At 40.3% G+C, this 20,729-nt stretch overlaps 1 protein-coding gene across 1 annotated transcript in view; it reads left to right on the forward strand.

The window, feature by feature from the left end:
• The window catches only part of SEMA3C (semaphorin 3C), a 194,125-nt gene extending 184,652 nt beyond the window's left edge, over positions 1–9,473 (forward strand). Inside the window, exon 18 of the mRNA XM_073551322.1 lies at positions 7,273–9,473. Coding sequence (XP_073407423.1) covers positions 7,273–7,683 — 411 coding nt within the window. The 3' untranslated portion in view covers positions 7,684–9,473. The remainder of the gene's footprint in view (positions 1–7,272) is intronic.
• Positions 9,474–20,729: the final 11,256 nt, after the last annotated feature.

Here is a 20,729-nt window from a genome sequence, read left to right on the forward strand (position 1 = left end):
AGCACACTTAGCATTTTCTGTGATTGTAGAGGTGTGCTACAGTGGCCTGATGTTAAGTGCCTTTATATCATCTCTCACGTGTCCCCACAACCTAATTTCTCTGTCTGATGCATACACACACTAGGGCCAGTTTAATAGGAAGTTGATGAACTTGTTTCAAGTTTTTAAGGCTGTGGATGGAGACTGGAGTACACTGAGCAAGCTGAACCAAACATGTAGAGAAGGTACAAACTCAATTCAGTTTTTTTATCAGGTTGTATGCTTTTTTTGCTGCTGCATCACACTGTTGACTCATATTCAGTCTGTGATCTATTGGTATACCCCAGTCTTTTTCACATGTGCTGTTGCTTAGCCCTATTCCTCCCATTCTGTATATGCTTTTTTAATTTTTATTGCCCAGATGTAGTACATTGCATTTTTCCCTGTTAAAAACCATTCTGTTAGTTGCTGCCCACTGCTCCAGTTTATTTATATCTTTTTGAATGCTCTCTCTCTTGTCTAGTATTAGCTATCCCTCCTAGCTTTGTGTCATCAGCAAATTTTATCAGTTTACCCTCAATTCCTTCATCTAAATCGTTGATAAAGATGTTGAACAATACAGGGCCCTGTGGTACCCCACTTGAGACATTCTTCCAACTGGATGTGCAGCCATTTACGACCACTTTTTGGGTCCGATCACTAAGCCAGTTATGAATCCACCTAACAGTTGCCTTGTCCATTCCATACTTAGTCATTTTTTCAATAAAGATTGTGTGAGATACTTTGTCAAATGCTTTGCTGAAGTCAAGATATACTATATCTACAGCATCTCCCTGATCCACAGTGATTCTGTCATAGAAGAAAATTAAGTTAGTCTGACATGACTTATTAGTTACAAACTCATGCTGACTACGTTTAATCACTTCATTCTTATGTAGGTACTTACATATATGTTGTTTAATAATTTGTTCAAAGATCTTTCCTGGTATAGAAGTCAGACTCACGGGCCTATAGTTGCCTGGGTCCACCTTCTTCCCCTTTTTGAAGATAGAAACAACATTTGCTTTTCTCCAGTCTTCTGGGACTTCTCCTGTTCTCCAAGAATTTTCAAAGATTATGGAGAGGGGTTCAAAAATTTCTTCTGCTATCTCCTTCAGCACTCTGGGGTGTAATTCATCTGGACCTGGAGACTTGAATTCATATAGGTTAGCTAAGTGTTTCCTCACCATCTTTCTGTTTATATATATATCCTGGATTCTTCTATTCCCTTAATAGGACAGTGAAGAACAGTTGATGTTACATTTCCTTTCTGAGAGAAAACAGATGCAAAATAGGAATTTAAAAGTTCGTCATTCTCAACATCCTGGCTTAACATTTCATCATTTTCATCCTGTAAAAATCCTATAGTATCTTGGACTTTTCTTTTACTTTTGACATATCCCCAAAATCCTTTATTATTGCTTTTGACGTCTCTTGCAAGCCTCAATTCATTGTCAGCTCTAGATAATCTGATTTGTGCCCTGCAGGTTCTGCAGACAGCATTATATTCTTCTTTAGATATGCCTCCCTCTTTCCATTTTATAAACATTTTTTTCTTCCTTTTTAGCATGTGCTTAAGTTCTTTGTTCATCCATCCAGGTTTCCTTAAATGCTTCCTATTCTTCCCTCTTTTCGGAATTGTTAACAATTGTGATTTCAGAATTTCATTTTTCAAGATTTCCCATCCTTCCTGTACATTTTTGTCTTTAAGGATATCCAGCCATTGGATCCCTCCAATTCTCTTTCTGAGTCCCTTAAAATCTGCCTTTCTGAAATCTAACCTTGACGTCTGAGTCTTCACAGGTCTTCCTCCTCTAGTTATCCAAAATTCTAAAATAGCATGGTCGCTACCTCCTAGGGTCCCAGCTACTTTTACCTCCTCAACCATTTCCTCCCTGTTTATAAGGATTAGATCCAAGGTGGCAGTTCCCCTTGTATTCTTGTATGCAGTCTAACCAATACTACTAATAAATAAAGTCCAATTATCTATCTATCTAGCAAAAAAAAAAAAAAAGAAAAAATCAGCACCAAAATAATAGTGATGTGAACTTTTTAATAGCCTAGTGGCGTGGCGACGTTTCGGATATGGCAATCCTTTCTTAAGGCATAAGAAAAGACTGCCATCTCCGAAACGTCGTCACGCCAATTAGGCTATTAAAAAGTTCACGCCACTATTATTTTGGTGCTGCTTTTTTCTTTTTTTGCTATTATCTAAGGACATTGAAGTGTCTGGAGAAGCGTGCACTTCTTTAAGGTATTTTGTGCTGTTCCTATTTTTTACACATATATCTATCTATCTATCTATCTTATTCCCTTTGTTACAGCTATTGCCAGGCTTCTTTTCTCCTCCCATTACCAAATAGTATGCAGGCGGACGCTTCACTGTCAGATCACTATGCATCACGGTGCAGGGACAGGGAAACAGGGAGGCTACTGAACATATGCATCCACTACAGAAAGTGAGCCAATATTCCTGCCACAAGTGAAACGGCATGGGACACCATTATGGATGAAAATTTACTTTATATATAAAACCGCACACTGATGTTACTGGATGTATATTGCAAATACACTTCTTTTCACATGTTCTATTGAGTTTCGAACAACACATTTCATGGGACAATCACTTTAAATCTTTACGTGCTTCTGCACAATTTGCAAAGATGTCATATTAGGTTATATACAGAAACTGGCTCATCTGTAGCTACGGAGATGAAATAATGTTACATAAATGGTAGCAAATACCAGAGATCAGCATACTGAAGATAACAAGAAGTCACAAGTATTGTCTCTTTTGTAATACAGCAATATGTTTTTGGTTCTTGTTAGCATGAATTTACCATATAAAGTTTACAAACAGGGGCAGAGGTTTTATCCTCATGATTCAAGGCTATGTAATCAGGCTTTTTATTTGGGATGAACGTTTTAGTAGAGAATGGGACCTCTACACTTAACAAGCCAAGGAATTGTTCAACTCTTTAATTTTTCTCTTCCCAGGAAAGTGGTTCCTCTTGTGTGGATGTCAGTGATTCTTTACAATTTGGAACTGTTAACCTTTCAGCCTGAGCAGATCGCCAGCTGTGCTTTCCTTCTAGACAATACCAGCATCACTGTCTGGAAATTAGGCTTCTGATTGCCAAGAAACAAATGTTACTTGGACATATTTTTCACTGTAAAACAAACCTAAGTATCTTGCGATCTTTGGAGTGTACATACAAATAAGAATTTTTCAGAACCAGATGTAATCCATGATGAAGCTGATGATGTTAGTGCTTTCCTACACACAATAGAGCCTTTATATGGATCAGACAGAAACACATCTAATAAACCTAAGTACATTTATGGTTAATGCTAGGAGACTACACTTATGTCAGCCACCTTATATTGTAACTGCATTGTATTTTCCATTACCACATACTGTATGCTCATTTCCAATGTACAGCTTGTGAAACAAATATTTTGTGTTTTACATTTGTAAATACACCAGTATCCTCAATATTAAATTATTTTACAAAAAAGCATATCATAAATGAACACTTAAAGAGATGAGGCTTTTTAGAAAGGGCTAAAACATCTTTATTATAGTTCATTAAAAGAATGATATCAAAATCATGAATATGTAAAACAGGGCAGTACAAATACAGAAAAGGTGGGTAATCCTGGGCAATTGTATAATGCAATATAATACTCAATTCAGATCTGTTAAATATTGTAACGAGATAATGGTTTAGCCAATATGGTAGTAAAACACATTTGTTACATACGATAGATATATATATATATATATATAATATTCAGGAATAGTTCAGAAATCAATATTTTGTGGAATAAAGATGATTTTTAATCACAGCTTTCGTTCATCTTGGCACGCTTTCCACCAGTCTTTCATACTGCTTTTGGGTAACCTTATGCCACTCCTGGTACAAAAATTTAAGCAGTTCTTCTTTGATGGCTTGTGATTATCCATCTTCCTCTTGATTACATTCCAGAGGTTTTCAATGGGGTTCAGGTCTGGAGATTGGGCTGGCCATGACAGGGATTTGATGTGGTGGTCCTTCATCCACACATTGATTGACCTAGCTGTTTGGCATGGCGCATTGTCCTGCTGGAAAAAACAGTCCTCAGATTTGGGGAACATTGCCTGAGCCGAAGGAATCAATTGTTTTTCCAGGATAACTTGTTTGAGGCTTGATTCATACGTCCTTCACAAAGATTAACCTGCGAAATGCCATCCTTGATGAAGCATCCCCAGATCATCACAGATCCTTCACCAAATTTCACAGTGGATGCAAGACACTGTGGCTTGTACGCCTCTCCAGGTATCCGTCTAATCATTAGACGACCATGTGTTGGGCAAAGCTGAAAATTAGACTCATCAGAGAAGATTACCTTACTCCAGTTCTCTATGGTCCAATCCTTATGGTCTTTGGCATACTTCAGCCTGGCTCTCTTTTGCTTCTCATTGATGAAAGGCTTTTTTCTAGCTTTAACTTGAGCCCTGCCTCTAGGAGCTTGACTGTGCTTGCCGTGCACATCACCCCAGCTGCCATTTGCCATTCCTTTCATAGGTCACTTGATGTCATCCTGCGGTTGCTGAGTGACATTCGTATAAGATGACGGTCATCCCGGTCAGTGGAGAGTCGTTTTCTTCCTCTGCCGGTGTGTAGCTTTGTTGTCCCCAATGTCTGCTGCTTGACCTTGTTGTAATGGACTGCCATCTTAGAAATTTTAAGGATGGAGGGAATATGGCGTTCACTGTATCCCTCTGCTAGTAAAGCCAGAATTGAGCCCTTCTTTTCCTCACTCGAGTTTTCTTTTCAACTCCTTTGGCATGATTAAAAGTTATTTTTTCATTCTTATTACTTTTGGGATATTACTAGCACTTGTTTTGCCATCCAGCTTGTCCTATTACAAGAGATCCTCCACCAAATTTCACAGTGGGTGCAAAACATGCCTCTCCAGGTCTCCGTCAAACCATTAGACGACAAGGTGTTGGGCAAAGCTGAAAATTATACTCATCAGAGATTACCTTACTCCGGTCCTCTATGGTCCAATCCTTATGGTCTTTAGCAAACTTCGGCCTGGCTCTCCTTTGCTTCTCATTCATGAAAGGCTTTTTTCTAGCTTTACGTGACTTGAGCCCTGCCTCTAGGAGCCTGTTACGAACTGTTCTTACTGTGCACTTCACCCCAGCTGCCATTTACCATTCCTTTTGTAGGTCGCTTGATGTCATTCTGCGGTTGCTGAGTGTCATTCGAATAAGATGACGATCATCCCGGTCAAAGGAGAGTTGATTTAGCCCTCTGCCGGTCTTAGAAATTTTAAGGATGGAGGCAACATGACGGTCACTGTATCCCTCTGCTAGTAAAGCCAGAATTGAGCCCTTTTCCTCACTCAAGACTTTTCTTTTCAGCTCTTTTGGCATGGTCAAAAGTTATTTTTTCATTCCTATTACTTTTGGGATATTACTAGCACTTGTTTTGCCATCCAGCTTGTCCTATTGCAACTGGATTGTGAACACCACAGCAGGGTTTTTTATACTTTCCTTTGTTAAATAAGATTTGGTTCAGGTGATTACCTAATCAGAAGCACATTAGGTGTACTCTGGTTGGAATTCAACTCACGCTGGAATGGATTGGCTGTCAGACATGTAGAGAAGCTGATTTTTATAAAACTGTGCCAGAGCTGTATATAATGCACTAAAATGGACTTTAAAAGGTCTGCATAATACAAAGCTGAATTTCTGCGGGAGTCCTTATGAATTCCTACAGCTGTATCTAAGAACCATACGAATCACGGTGGACTAAAAGATGGCATATCGGAACATAATATAAACACAGTTGTAGACATAGTACAAACTGACAGTAAGATGACTATAGATGATGTGAGAACAGTAAAAAGTTTAAAGCTACCACAAGAGAAAATACACAACAGATACCAATTAAGGAAAGTAAAGTGACTAGCAGTACAGAGGTCCAGGAACCCACCACACCCATTTATTATTTGGAAAGAAATAATTTATCTGTTTTGGTACTCATACGTTCACAAATCTCTCTATGTATACGGTAAATGGTTTCTCTATTAATATGTAGATATTTGTTTAGCTTACCTTCAAAACATCACATTTTTTGAGGTCAGAATAAGGCTGGTTTCACATTAGCGCTTTTTAAGCGCACGCACGGCCGGGGGTAGCTCCGCCCCCGAGCCGGCTCTCTGCCCGGTGTGCCCGCCCCTTGCTTGTAGCGCCGCCTCCTGGCGCACAGCGGCGCCTGCGATCGGCGCACCCTATCTTTAGCATAGGGTGCACAGATCGTGCGCAGGCCGTGCGCTAGTTGCGCTTTGACCTGCGCTGCGCACTTTTGACGGTGCGCCGAGCACCCCGAAATCCGAAAAGTTTGATTTTGGCGCGCACGGCGCACCGTCAAAAGTGCGCAGCGCAGGTCAAAGCGCAACTAGCGCACAGCCTGCGCACGATCTGCGCACCCTATGCTAAAGATAGGGTGCGCCGATCGCAGGCGCCGCTGTGCGCTAGGAGGCGGCGCTACAAGCAAGGGGCCGGCACGCCGGGCAGAGAGCTGGCTTGGGGGGCGGAGCTACCCCCGGCCGTGCGTGCGCTTAAAAAGCGCTAATGTGAAACCAGCCTTAGATGTTTTGTGGAATTAGAGAAGATTTTAAAGGAAACTTGACAGGTGATAAATGCCAGTGATGCACGGGCAGCTTGTATCGGATACAGCCTGCATGATCTCAGCCAGGTATGTTTGACTCTGAAACACTATGAGATTTCAGAAAAGAACATAGGTTAATAACCGCCAGAAGACTATTTGGGCAGTACGTTTCCCGGCGAGTTCTCTACGCCTTCTCCCCTTGAGTGATAGGTCTCTCCCAATGCATGCAATCTCTGGCAACTTGCCTAATAAGCTATGACTTTCTCTGAAACCCCGCAGCATTTGAACTCTTGCAGCCAGCATCTGATACTTGCGGCCTGTGGATCGGGCAGCATGTATATGCTGTCAAGTTCCATGTAAGATACATTTTTACCCAAAACTGTTCCTTTACGCTTTGAAAGCCAATTATTTTTTCAGAATTTTTTTTAAAAGAAAGAACTTTTCAAGTCTTAAATAAATGTGTGCAAAATAACTTAGCAATAATAGAGAATTGGTGCATATTTGAAATGTTAGCCTCTGCTTTGTAATACTATACGTTTGGTTTACACACCTACATATTTTTCTGACATCAGCTTTAATCCTTTCACAGGTGAAGCTGAATGAACGGATCATTTCTACTGGTCAAGGACTGCTTATTCGATCCATTCAGGACACTGACCAAGGATTGTATCACTGCATAGCAACTGAGAACGCTTTCAAGCAAACAATTGCCAAAATCAATTTAAAAATCTTGGATTCAGAACTTGTGACCTTCATGACTGATAAATCTCAGTGGATCTGGGCCAGCACGTTGAGTGGACTGCAGTTTCATCCCAAGGACCTTACTGGATCATTCAGTCACTCCGAGATGCAAATAATTAACCAATACTGCAAAGAGAGTAGGCAGAAAAAGAGCCCAGCGTTAGAAATACCAAAACACAAAGGTGAATATAGTAAATTAAAACTCATTATGAATACCAGGAAAAGCAGGAATCGGAGAAATCAATTGCCTGGGTCTTAAGAATTGGCTACTCCTCTATTTACAGCTATGGGTTGTGTTACCAGCCACCTAGGTGTGAACAATAAGGAGAAAAAAATGAAATTCAAACCCATTTGGTTATATAACCATACCTTCAAGTGAACTTATGATACTGAAATCCTGCTTTTGGAACATCAACTAAATGCCCAAGTAATTTAGCGTATTCCGCCAATATTGAACCGGTTGGTGGTAGATGCCTTCACTTAGACTTGGTTTTTTGTTTATGTGTTAGTGTACATAAGTCAAATTTGGTTTTATTAACCCTTATTTATTAGATTTTATTTTTCAGACAGTAATTAAAATGAACATAACAAATGAAGCTTCATGTTGTAGCTAACACTCCCCATTGGTCCAGAGTCTATTTATACTGTAGAAATGTTGAACATATAAAATGTAAAGGAGTGATCCAGCAAAGTGTCTTAATACATTATGTTACAGAAGAGAGATGAATCCACAGAGAACTTGTCATCAGGGTCATTCATATTAAACTAAAGGCATTGTCATAATGGCACCAGTATACTGATTCAATATATACGTTCGTTGAAGAAATCCATAGTCTGGTTTTTATAAAAATCATCAATTCAAGTTTTTGGTTGGGGCAGTACTGTGGGTAGGGTCTTCGGCTCTGCCATGGTCCCTCTTCTGTCTCTCTTCTTCCTTATTTAAATTCCATGCCAGCAGAATTAAATGACGAGCAAGGTCCCAATCAGCGCATGTGCCATTTTATTGAAACCTATCAAGAGATCAATCTGCGCAGGTGCTGCCCGTGACTAGGACAGCGCCAGCTTGGAATTTGAGTAAGGAAGTAGATAAACATCAGAGGGCCCATGGTAGGGCCAAAGAGTCTACACGCAGTCCCGACACACAGATACACTCTGGTGCACACAGACCAAAGTTTATAATGATGATTTTATGAAAAACAGGCTATGAATTTCCTCACTGAAAGTTTATAATAAATCGGTATACCAGCGCTATTATGGCAATGCCTTTAATATATATATAACCCTGATGACAGGTTCTCTTTAACAGTATCATGGAATCATATAGATAACTCTTGGTGAGCTAAAGCAATGGAGCGTTTAAGTCGTACGTTGTATATATCTTGATGAGAAAGAAACATGGAAGTAATATAAATCATGGTTGGAAAAGGATGAAGGTGGTTTGAAAGAGAAGAAAGTGGTGAGGATTGTTATGATATTCTAATAGGCCAGTTTTTCAAAGGAAATGTAAGTCTGTTTTAAAACATTTGGAGCTTCATTCATCAAAACTAGCAAAAAGAAAAACTATCTTTGTTGTCCATAGCAACCAATCAGAGCTTAGCTTACATTTTTTAAACTGCACTGGAAAGATGAAAACTGAGCTGTGATTGGTTGCTATGGGCAACAAATACAACTTTTGTCTTAGCCAGTTTTGATAAATGAAGTCCTATATGTTTGGTATTTAAAAGGGAAAATATGCATTTCTATAAACATAATGGTTAGAGAGCTTTTTCAAAATCCTGTTTTTTATGTGTTTTTTTTTAATTATTATCATTATTCAAGGGTCTGAAGCTCAAATTGCCGTCCGCTGGAGAAATCCAATTTAATAATGTTATTTTAGTACATTGTTTAAATCAAACAGCAAATCAGTAAGGTAAAGTGTAAAGATGTCGCGTGACTAATCTGTGAAAATCAAAATTTATGTTATTTTTATATTTTGCAGTTTTTTAACACATTTAAGACTGTACATTGGAACTTAGTTATTCTAACATAAAAATAAACATTACATTTTAATTTTGCTTACAGAGTACCATTTTACGGTAACTTAGATCTGATCATTTGCTTCTACCACTTTAAGGCCCATTCACATATCAACATCTATTAGTTCTATATTTCAACTACAGAACTAGTATTAGCCCATAGTAATTCACTTCATATTGAAACAGTTTGCATTATCCTCATGGAAGTAAATGGATCCTGATCATACAGTACTTCCATATTATGTCTGCATTTGAACCATATTTGTATCTTGCAATTTGGGAAGAAATAAGGCTTAATATATGTAATGTACAAATGAAAATATGGATAAAAAGGCAATGAAATAATATGGCTGTTAAGAACAATACTGACCTAATATACGAAGCTCTGAAAACAGATGAGATTATCCAAATGTCATGTTTGTATTAACTGCTATTTTCTTTCATATTAGTATATGGTCATGTAAATGAAGCTGAATTATTTATCCTGTCTGATACTGATCCTTGATTTTTTTTTCATGACAAAACCCTTAGGCTGTGTGCACACGGTGCGGATTCTGCTGCGGATCCGCAGCGTTTCAGGCTCTGCGGGTCCGCAGCAGATTTAGGTGTGTTGTACAGTACCATTGTTTTCAATGGTAAACTGAAAAACGCAGTGCACATGCTGCGGATTTTTCCGCGCAGATTTGCTGCGGGTTCAAATCTGCAGCATGTCAATTCTTTGTGCGGAATCCGCAGCGGTTTCACACCTTCTCCATTGTAGAGATGTGAAACTGCAGGGCTAAACCGCAGGCTAATCCGCAGGTAAACCGCAGTTCTTTTGACCTAAGAATTTACCTGCAGATTTTTACAAATCCAGCAGAAAGATCCGCAGCACCTCAAACTATGTGTGCACATTGCCTTAAAGGCATGTCCTTAAAGTGAGCACTTTACCTTTTGCTGCTTCCCTTGTAGCAATAGATACAATCCGGTTAGTCCGGATGTAAAGGCAATCTTTTTTCACACTGAGAGCATTATTTTTTCAACTGGCTACCACGGTACCAAACCCCTTTTTTTCTTTTAACTAAAGGCAGTCAGACAACACCCAAACCCCCTCTTCCAGAGAGCAACCCCTAGGATAGCCATGATTAACACAACTGTGGAGAGACGCAAGTCATTTATAGATTGAGGCTCTGAGGAAAGACCATTTAAAGGGAAATTGTCATTTTAGCAACATGTTAATTTTTTACATATTACAATCTGTATTAAAAATGTTTAAAAAAATCTTGCAATTTTCACACTGGCCATTGAGGATTTTTAGACTCAAACATCCTGTAGTCTCAGGAAACAACACATGTACATAGTCACAATAATCAGATTCTGAGCCTATCTTTTGTATGCCTCATGAGCTTGTAAAAAAGTCATTGTGAAGACAGAGTAGCAGGGACAGCTGTGACATCACCTATTGTGATTGAGGTATCCTTTGAGATCAGCTGTGTGAAAATTGCAAGATTATTAATTTTTTTTTATAAAGATTATGATATGGAAAAAACTTTAACAATTTTTTGATTAGAAATACATGTAACACAATAGCTTGATTTAAACAATAGGTGATTTTCTTGAGATGGCTTCACTTTATGAATAGGGGATCATAAATATCTGCAATTGCCGAGGCCAATTCTCGTGTAGATATCATTCGTGGACAGTCATATCTGTTGAATATGGTCACTCAAAAATATCAAAATATCATTTATGTGATCAAAATCCACAAATATACTGCGTGTTTTAGGATGTGTGCACACACTGCAGATTCTGCTGAGGATTCGCAGCGGATTTGGCCCTGCGGGTCCGCAGCAGAATGTGCTGCGTTATACAGTACCATTATATCCTATGGAAAATGGAAACCGCAGTGCAAACAGTGCGGAATTTTCCGTGCGGTTTTTGCTGTGGTTTCTAATCCGCAGAAAGAATTGACATGTCATTCTTTTCTGCGGATTCCGCTGCAGTTTGCCATCTCCTCCATTGTGAGGTTATAAACCGCAGGGCAAACCCGCAGGCTAATCCGCAGATAAACCGCAGGTCTTTTGACCTGCGGTTTTACCTGCGGATTTTGCAAAATCCGCGCGGAAAAATCCGCATACCAATCCGCAGCGTGTGCACATAGCCTAACTGTTATTTATTGGAGTAATATACTCTAGCTGTAGTTTGTGTCACCAGTATTAGACAAATTTATGGTGGAAAAAAGCCATATTTACCTGGAGCAACCAGTGGCTTACCCCATTCTTCTCTCCAAAATGCCTTCCATTCAATATCAAACCTACAGTCTTATTTTAAGTAAATTGATTTAGACAAGTACGCTTCACTTGAGTATTTTTTTACTAACTCTGTGTCTATGTTTAATAACAATTCTGATAAATCACCTACATTTTAGTACAAGAGCAACATATAATCTTGCACCTTAGTCTTTATTAGTGTGGCATTTTCAGGGACTAGATCTGATTTTTTTTTTATCCATGGACCATTGTGCTTAGTATACCCTCAGGAAGTGCCACAATACCTTTTATACATTAACTGGCATATATGGTAACAAACTGCATATGACATGTATGTGGTATATAACATTAGAAAGTTGTCATCTTGTTTGGACAAAGCAAATACCGTACTCCAATTTCTGGTCCGAAGGAATTGCTAGTAGAGATGATAAATCAGTAAACTGGACCCTATTCTTATAATACTAGATTATGGCCCGATGCTATCGCATCGGGAGGATGCGATAGCATCACACCTCTTGCCATGTTAACCCTCAACACACACACTCCTCAACACACACTCCTCTCACCTTTCACCATCTCCACTCACTCTTTCACTCCACATATGACCCCTTCTCTCACTCCGTCTCTCATACTCACGCCGTCATCGCCGCTGCTCCACGATCCCCGACATCTTCCGCCGGCGCCATCCTGGATCCAGACGTTGTCCACGCCGGCGACATGTTCTTGCGGCGACGCCATCTTGAGTATCGTGAAATCCCGCGATAGTCAAGATGGCGTCGCCGGAAGAACATGTCGCCGGCGTGGACGACGTCGGGATCCAAAATGGCGTCGGCGAAATCTCGCGAGTTTTCGCCGACGCCATTTTGGATCCCGACGTCGTCCTCGCGGGCGACATGTTCTTGCGGCGACGCCATCTTGACTATCGCGGGATTTCGCCGATCCAAAATGGCGTCGCCGCAAGAACATGTCGCCGGCGTGGAGGACGTCTGGATCCAGGATGGCGCCGGCGGAAGATGATGTCGGGGATCGTGGATCAGCGGCGATGACGGCGTGAGTATGAGAGACGGAGTGAGAGAAAGGGTCGTATGTGGAGTGAAAGAGTGAGTGGACGTGAGTGGAGATGGTGAAAGGTGAGTGGAGTGTGTGTGTTGAGGGTTAACATGGAAAGAGGTGTGCGGTGACGTCACCGGTTACAACTGGACGGAAGTTGTTACAACCGGAAGTTGCTTAGGGCATTTATTATTATAGATAATATCTACTAATATAAATGTCTGCAAAGTATCAGAATTGGTCTGCTTGATAACTAATGCTTTGTGAGGCTCTTCTATAAGTTACTAGGTAAAATTGCTATTCATGTAAATGGTAGACTTATTACTGTGCCAGTGGTGTTAATTCTCATCAACAAACATATTTAAATGTATGTCGATATTCAGATGTAAACGTCCTTTAAATGACAAAGATGTAACGATGCCGAAAAATGCTGGTGCCAAAGAGTTTAAAGCCCCCAATATCGACATGTTTGGACAAAACTTTAATGTATATGAAAGCACTGGCCAACTGATTGTTTGGAAAGATATCAATCAAGCGCGTCTGATTTTGGACTGTCAATCACTTTGTTCTCTTGGAGATAAGCCAATCAGAGAGATCTCTACTGGCAGCTTTCTCATTGAGAACACAGGCGCGCTCGGCCAAACCAGTGGTCATGTGTACAGAAGAGACAACCAAAATGGCTGTCGACAGAACAACACCTAGCCTAATATGTATAGCGCCTTAACGTGACACCTAACTATACCAATTCAATGGCTTTGTTGTGTTGACTTTCTGCGTTATCATCTTTCTTGTGTCTTAGTTTAACATCAGCTACATCTGTATATTCAATAACTACAGTTCACCAAGATATTTATTCCGGCTACCCCGTCTTATCCCAATGTTAGTAATTCACTGTTAGAAAATTGAGTCCACTTTTTCTAGCTTTCAGAAAAAAATAATATATGGTACACCTCAATGTTGCTATCCAATCGTATTGCAAAGTCACAACTTTTACCACTGTATCATTACATGTAGGGGAAACTACAAGCATACCACATACCGTACCGGTGTCACAGTTCCGTGTATGGCCTCCGACATTAACAAGAATTGCTGTAATTTGTATTTTGCTTTGCACCAATCTACAGTATCAGATCGTATAAAGAGAGGTGGCTTCCATACATACCTTGATATTCGTGTATATGTGCTGTGCACATGTGAAATAAGCTCGTATACTGTAAGCCTCAATTTGATGATCTTTCTTATTCCCCACTGACTTTTTCTGTGCAGAGACAATATGTCGTCAGTCATTTAGTTTCTTTATTTTCACCATTTACTTTGCTGTTGTAATATAATTGCTCACATTCATGCTATTTAATGTGTCTGTTTTATGGCCTTTTAATATAATGTACATAGATTTAGGTTTCATATTGTGTAACATCTATAGCTGTACCTACCAAGTATTATGCTGTTGGTTACATTTTAGTTTCAAGGTGGGTAATTTCTCATTCAGCACACCAGTACCCTGGCTCAGTATTGACAAGGGACAAAAACTCTGAGGCACTGAGAGAAAATATTGGGCTACAGATGGGAGTCTGGTTTGGCTAATATGAGTTTCCTTCCTAATTGGCATACATTGGGTACTTAACATTTTGTCTGTTAGTCTGTGATGTCTGTCTGCACATATTGTACATACATTTACTACAGAATGGAAATGTATAACCATTGTCATGATGAAACTGTTTCTACGGTGAATATGAATGTGTTTACAGTACATTTAGAATTTAGTAATTTAATAATGCTTTTCACTGCTAGTCTAAATAAAATATAGTTATATTGAATTACACTGTATATTTTTTTCCTGAAAAGTTTTATTCTTAAAGAGTAACATTTATTTTATTTCTTAGCACTAAATCAGTAGTATAAATGATAAGAAACTGTAATATATCTTACAAGAGAAATCTGCTTCCTTCTAATGGACTGATCTCTAACTCTCAGTTCACTGGTAAAATCTGTCTTCTTTGAATACAAACTTTCAAAGAGATAGAAGATGACAGTTGCTGCTCATAAAATTCTATGGAGGAGGGATGAGAGGGGAGCTAGAGGTAGACAAAGACATTCTGCAAGTTCTCCTGAAACCACAGCTACACTTTGTTTTTTGCTTCTATCAGTTTCAACACAGATTTAAGCAGAATAAGGCTCAAGTTATAAAATCACCTATAATATCGATTTATCTCAATTTGGGCGGCATGGTGGCTCAGTGGTTAGCACTGCAGCCTTGCAGCGCTGGGGTCCTGGATTCAAATCCCACCAAGGAACAACATCTGCAAGCATTTTTTATGCTCTCCCCATCTAATATATAATTACCAATAAACTCTGTCACTCACTTCCTGCGCTTGTGTCGCTTCCACAATGCACTGCTACCGGAAGTACGCCGACCGCCATATTGGATCACCCAAGTGATGGGTATTCCAATATGGCATCCACTGGTGGTACCAGGCCCTTCCACAGTACCACCAGCACGACGCTGCCGGACCCCCCCCCCCCCGCCGCCGCTGCTGGACCTGCTGCCGCCGGACCCACCGCTGCCTGCCCACTCACCTCCGTCACAGCCGGCAGGAAAGACCGTGGCTTGAGGCCTGTGCTGAAGATGGGGTGCGGGCACCCTCTGGTGGCGCCACACTCCATCTCAGCACAGGCCGCAAGCCGCGGTCTTTCCTGCCGGCTGGCTGCCTCCAGGACCCCAGCCGCCGCTGAACCCCACGCTGCCGCCGCTGGACCCACCGCTGCTGGCCACGCTGCCGGACCTCCCCGCCTATCCCGCCGCTGCCTTCCCACTATGTACTTACACACACACCCACGCCGTCGGACCCACCGCTGCCTTCCCACAATGTACACACACACACACACATGCCACACACAATGTACGTACACACACACGTATTCATACACATGTACGTACACACGTACGTACACATGCACACACACACGTACACACACATGTACTCACACACACATACATGCGTACTCACACACACATACATACACACGTACTCATACACACACACCTACTCACATGCATACACGACTCACATACACACGTACTCATACACACGTACTCACATACACATGTACTCACACACACACACACACACACATGTTCTCACATACACACACGTACTCACATACACACACGTACTCTCACACACGTACTCACATGTACTCACATACACACACATGTACTCACACACACGTACTCACACACGTACTCACATATACACACACGTACTCACATACACACACATATACATACACACACACATACTCACATACACACACGTACTCAAATACAGGTCAGAGAGGCCCAGCGCCTGCGCAACTGCAGTACTTTGGCCTGCACTCAACAGGGCAGATCAGTATGCCTGCACAGGAGTGCGGCACAAAGCAGGATGACGACATCACATGAAGATGGGAGGCGCTGGACCCAGGACCTGCGACACCCATCGGGCCGGACCGCCATGGGTGAGTATAGTAAAACTTGTTTTTCTTCTCTTTCAGGTCAGACCTGGAGCTTATCTACAGCATTATAGAATGCTGTAGATAAGCCCCGAAAGGTAGTGGCCGCATCTTATAGCTGCAAAATGAGGTGACAGGTTCCCTTAAAGCATGTTACCCTTTGCGTACTGACAAATTATTCTTAAGGAGGTTGATGTCTATCAAAAATGAGGATTTTTGGGAGAAAGCTGTGAAATGGTGCAACTTTCCTGTCTACCCTGTCCACAATTACTGTAACCTGTACCTGTTTCTGTACCACATAGCACCTTGCATTACTTTTGGAGCAGTTTACAAAATTACAATAATTCATCAACACAAGCAGTAGCATTATGGAGTAAACATCCTTTTGTGATTCATATTTTAACTTGTTTTATAAATATAAATTAACAATAAGATGCATACTGGTAAATGTAAAAAAGAAAAAAAAGCTTGATGTTTTATTTTACCAACCAGCCATGACATGAGCTAGAAATGTTATATCATTTCTGGGGCCGATTCATTAAAATATTTAAGCCAAAATTTTGGTGTAAACACCTTAATAAGTCATAAATTTTTGCATATCTTGAGCATAAATGTTGCCACTTTTGGCATTTTCACGCCAATCCCAGCTATTCATTATGGGTGGAAAATGGACCACCACAGGGCAAGGCCAAGCCTGCCCATCAAAATCATGAAAAGTTACGCTAATTTAGTAGCATAACGTACTCCAGAAATGTACTCCTGACTTCTGTTCCATGTCCAATGAGTACATTACTGGAAAACATTTCTGCTGGAGGCACACGGAACTTGTAAAAACCACATAATTGATCACATGGCATGCACCTCTTGGATGAATTAGGCCCAAACTCGGTCAATGAATCGGGGCCTTAGTTTTTTTTATTGACATCTCCTATGTAGATACAGTCACAGAGATTTCCAAATTTATGTCTGTTCTTTTGGCTTTAAAATCCAAGCAACTTTAAAGTGTGGAAAACAGAAAATTATCGAACATAATTAAATTTTCTCTCTGGAATTTAGCAAATGCTTAAACAGTGATAAGCTATAGCACAGAATGAAACCTTGATATTTTTATGTAAAAAAAAAATTCCTTGCAGCACTGCAAATCCTTACACAGTAAAGAATATGAAATACTCTTGTTTCTTACTACTTCAAATACCAGGTACCCTGCCTTTGTAAGGAATGCCTACAATGTAATGTTTTGGTTCACTATGAAACATATTGATGACTCACCAAGTTTTTTCCCATCTATAACATATTATGCAGATTGAAACCTGTACACTTGTAAAATGAATTTAACCATCAAAACACTGCTTGCTGTCTGTTCTAGATGGGAAAATATGCATGTGCCCTCAGTTTTGTCTAGCAAATCGCCAATGTATATATTTTGTGGGATTGAGGCCTATTTATGTCACCTTATGTAACACTTTTTAATTTAACACCTGTCCCGGCTCAAGCACTGGGCTATGCTTCCTCCTTCCCTAGAATCTGGCTCCAACTACTCCTGTGCACATTGGGTTTTGATGGTAACCCAAAACACACCCCTGATGTCACATTTTTAGGCATCATAGGGCACCATATGTTCAAAGTGCTTGTTCATACTTAGTTCTGTTGTTCCACGGTACCTGTCCACAAACTAGTCTCATAAGATTTCTATGTGTTCCTTATTAGAGTTCTATGTGAAATAAGCCTTAAATATGCCCATCCACACATTCAAATTAAGGATGACTTTAACTCACTCAAACTGGTAGCAGGCCAGAGAGTAAGACCCAAATGAAATTATGTGTGTCAAAACGGATCAGAATAAAGCCATTTTGACCACAGTACCTGTGATTCAATTTGTATGTCCAACAAGTCCTGGCTTCTAGCCAGTGTTCTGAGTCCAGATTACTGCTTATTGTAGGAAACAATAGAATAAATAGACAGAAAAAAGAATACAAACATAAGATGAATGGATTTTCAGAACAGATTTCTATAGTTACGGGACATGTTCAGGAAGTCTACAAGCATGGAGTGGGCAACAAACTTCAGCTCCTACTAAGATCACGACTAACCACATCTGAACATCAAACCCACCCACAGTGCGCTTATCACTTTTAAGGTTTCTCATTTACCTCATCTGCCTTCATCTTTTCCCCTGTGTTTTACATTCCTGCCATGTTTATCATCCTGGAGGAAACCTTAAGAGGATGTGTTTTTGGAAATGAGATAAAAACAGGGGTTCTACGAGTACACATCAGATCTTGGAATATTAGTATTGGAAATCCTGTGTTCTTAAACTACAAATAGCTGTCATCTTGAGCCAAAATGATGTCACTAACATGTGCATTGGATGCATTCATTATAATCCTAATTTGTGTATTACATCATGTCCAACAAAAAACATTCTCTGGCTGCATCTCAAGTGAAGACCAGACGTGAAAGAACATCAGATAAACAAATTATCGGGCTCATAAATAATCAAGATTCCTGGTATACAAATGTTCTTTTAGATCTAATATCAGCAATGGATGTTACCAAGAAAAAAATACATTGATTGGCAAAGTATCTGTTGGGTGCTTTTGCTTGTATCAGATCCAATATTAAAAAAAACTGAATACATCAAAAATGGAGCAGAAAAAGATGCGCACTTTGGTTTCCGTTTTGCATAAATTTTGTTCGGCTTGTGACAGACTTGCTTTTACCAGAGGTGTCTCTGGACACCTGTAGTTTTCTGGGCATGCGCAATGCTTGAAAAATTGTTCCGTTAGTGATTTACATAAACAACCATTTGTTATTATCCATTTCCTATAGACTTAAATGTCAAAAAATACAGATGCAGTTCATATCAGTTTTTTAACCAGCTAAAAAAATTGTGCAAACTACATGTTCTGATCCAACTGAACATGAAATTTCTAGCAATCCCATTCACTATGCTGTAACAACTGGCTTCTGCGGGCTTGATGCTGCATAAATACACAGCGTCAAAACCGCAGCAGCTCCTGATTAAAGCCACATATCCATAATGGTATGTATGATGCACACACTTTATAGGTAGTTGTATTTAAGTTTCTGGATTATGGGGAATTTTCTTTTGACTTTGCATATAAATAAATTATTGCTTGCTCACCTCACGGTACAGGTAATTTTTTCTATTACATACAGTGGCATTTAAAAGTTTGGGCATCCCTGATCAAAATTACTGTTATTGTGAATAGTTAAAGGGAATCTGTCACCACATTTGACCTATCTAACATATTAATATGGCCATACAGGCTATAAAATGCTAAACAAAGTCATCCCTGTGTGTCTCAAATCAGCTGTCTTTTTACTGAGAAATCATCTTTAATCATTTTATAGAAGTGACCTCTTTCAGGCTCCGGATAAGGGTATATTTCCATGATCAGGATTTGACGCACGTGAATTCAGCACCAAATCTGCATCATAGGTCACTGGCAGGTCACCTGCATTTTTACTTGCGTTTTTGATGCGTTTTTTCCGCATGCGTTTTTGATGCGTTTTTCATTGCCAGTGTTTTTTTATCACTTTGTAAAGGACACAAAGGAGTGTCCATAAGTGTACAGATATATACGTGTATATATATATGTATATATTTAATGTCGGAAGTTATGTACCCTCTCCCTTTAACGTTATTCGTGTTTGTTGTACATGCCATGTAAATGTCTATTTATTGTATCTGTTATATGTATTTAACATTGGACACTGTTATATAGATAGGGAAAGTGTAGTACTAAACGGTTAAGAGGGTCCCCTACTGGAGTAAGACTGACCAGAGTTGATGCTGAAAGACCGGAGAGCCCGGCCCAGCCCAGAAGCGAGCTTAGTGGGAGAGGGAAAGACAGGGACAGAGGAGAAAATGTCCATTGCCAACCCTGATGCTGATGCTGGAGTGAATGTATGCGCTGTGTAAAGGAAACAGTAAAGTTGATTGTTCAAGTATTGAACAGGACTGTGACTCTGTTTGTTCCACATCGTCTGAGGAGAATATGCAGCGCACAACAGAAAGCTCTGAGGTTGAGCTGGAGAAATCGACAGGTATGCTGACAGAAAACTGTCATGTCTATGTGAGAGGAGGCCAAGACTCCATTGCCCCGAAGTCCTCGGCCACGACTACGGTCCTGACTGAACCTTACAACTTGAAATAAAGCTAATTGAAAGTTGCCTTCTGGGAAGGAAAAACAAAGTGATTTCCTGTTTGTAGCTACATTCTTTGCTACAATGCTTCAGCACTCGGTAGAATCTTAGTGAGCTTCTGCCGAGTGCTGACGTATTATGGTGGAGGAAAGAGGAGGAGGGAGATGGGGACAGGCACAGAGATCCTCGCTGCACAGGCGCCAGATTCCCAGCCGCAGTGTGAATACATCATAACACACTGCTGGGCGGGATCTGTGGCCTCCACTCCATGCAGGCATGATATCATTACATCATGACCTGATGTAAGTTCCCGGCCAGCGTGCACGGCG

Source organism: Dendrobates tinctorius, unplaced genomic scaffold (genome assembly GCF_039654945.1).
Source record: "Dendrobates tinctorius isolate UK_male_01 unplaced genomic scaffold, ASM3965494v1 ptg000174l, whole genome shotgun sequence".
NCBI classification, from domain to species: Eukaryota; Metazoa; Chordata; class Amphibia; order Anura; family Dendrobatidae; genus Dendrobates; species Dendrobates tinctorius.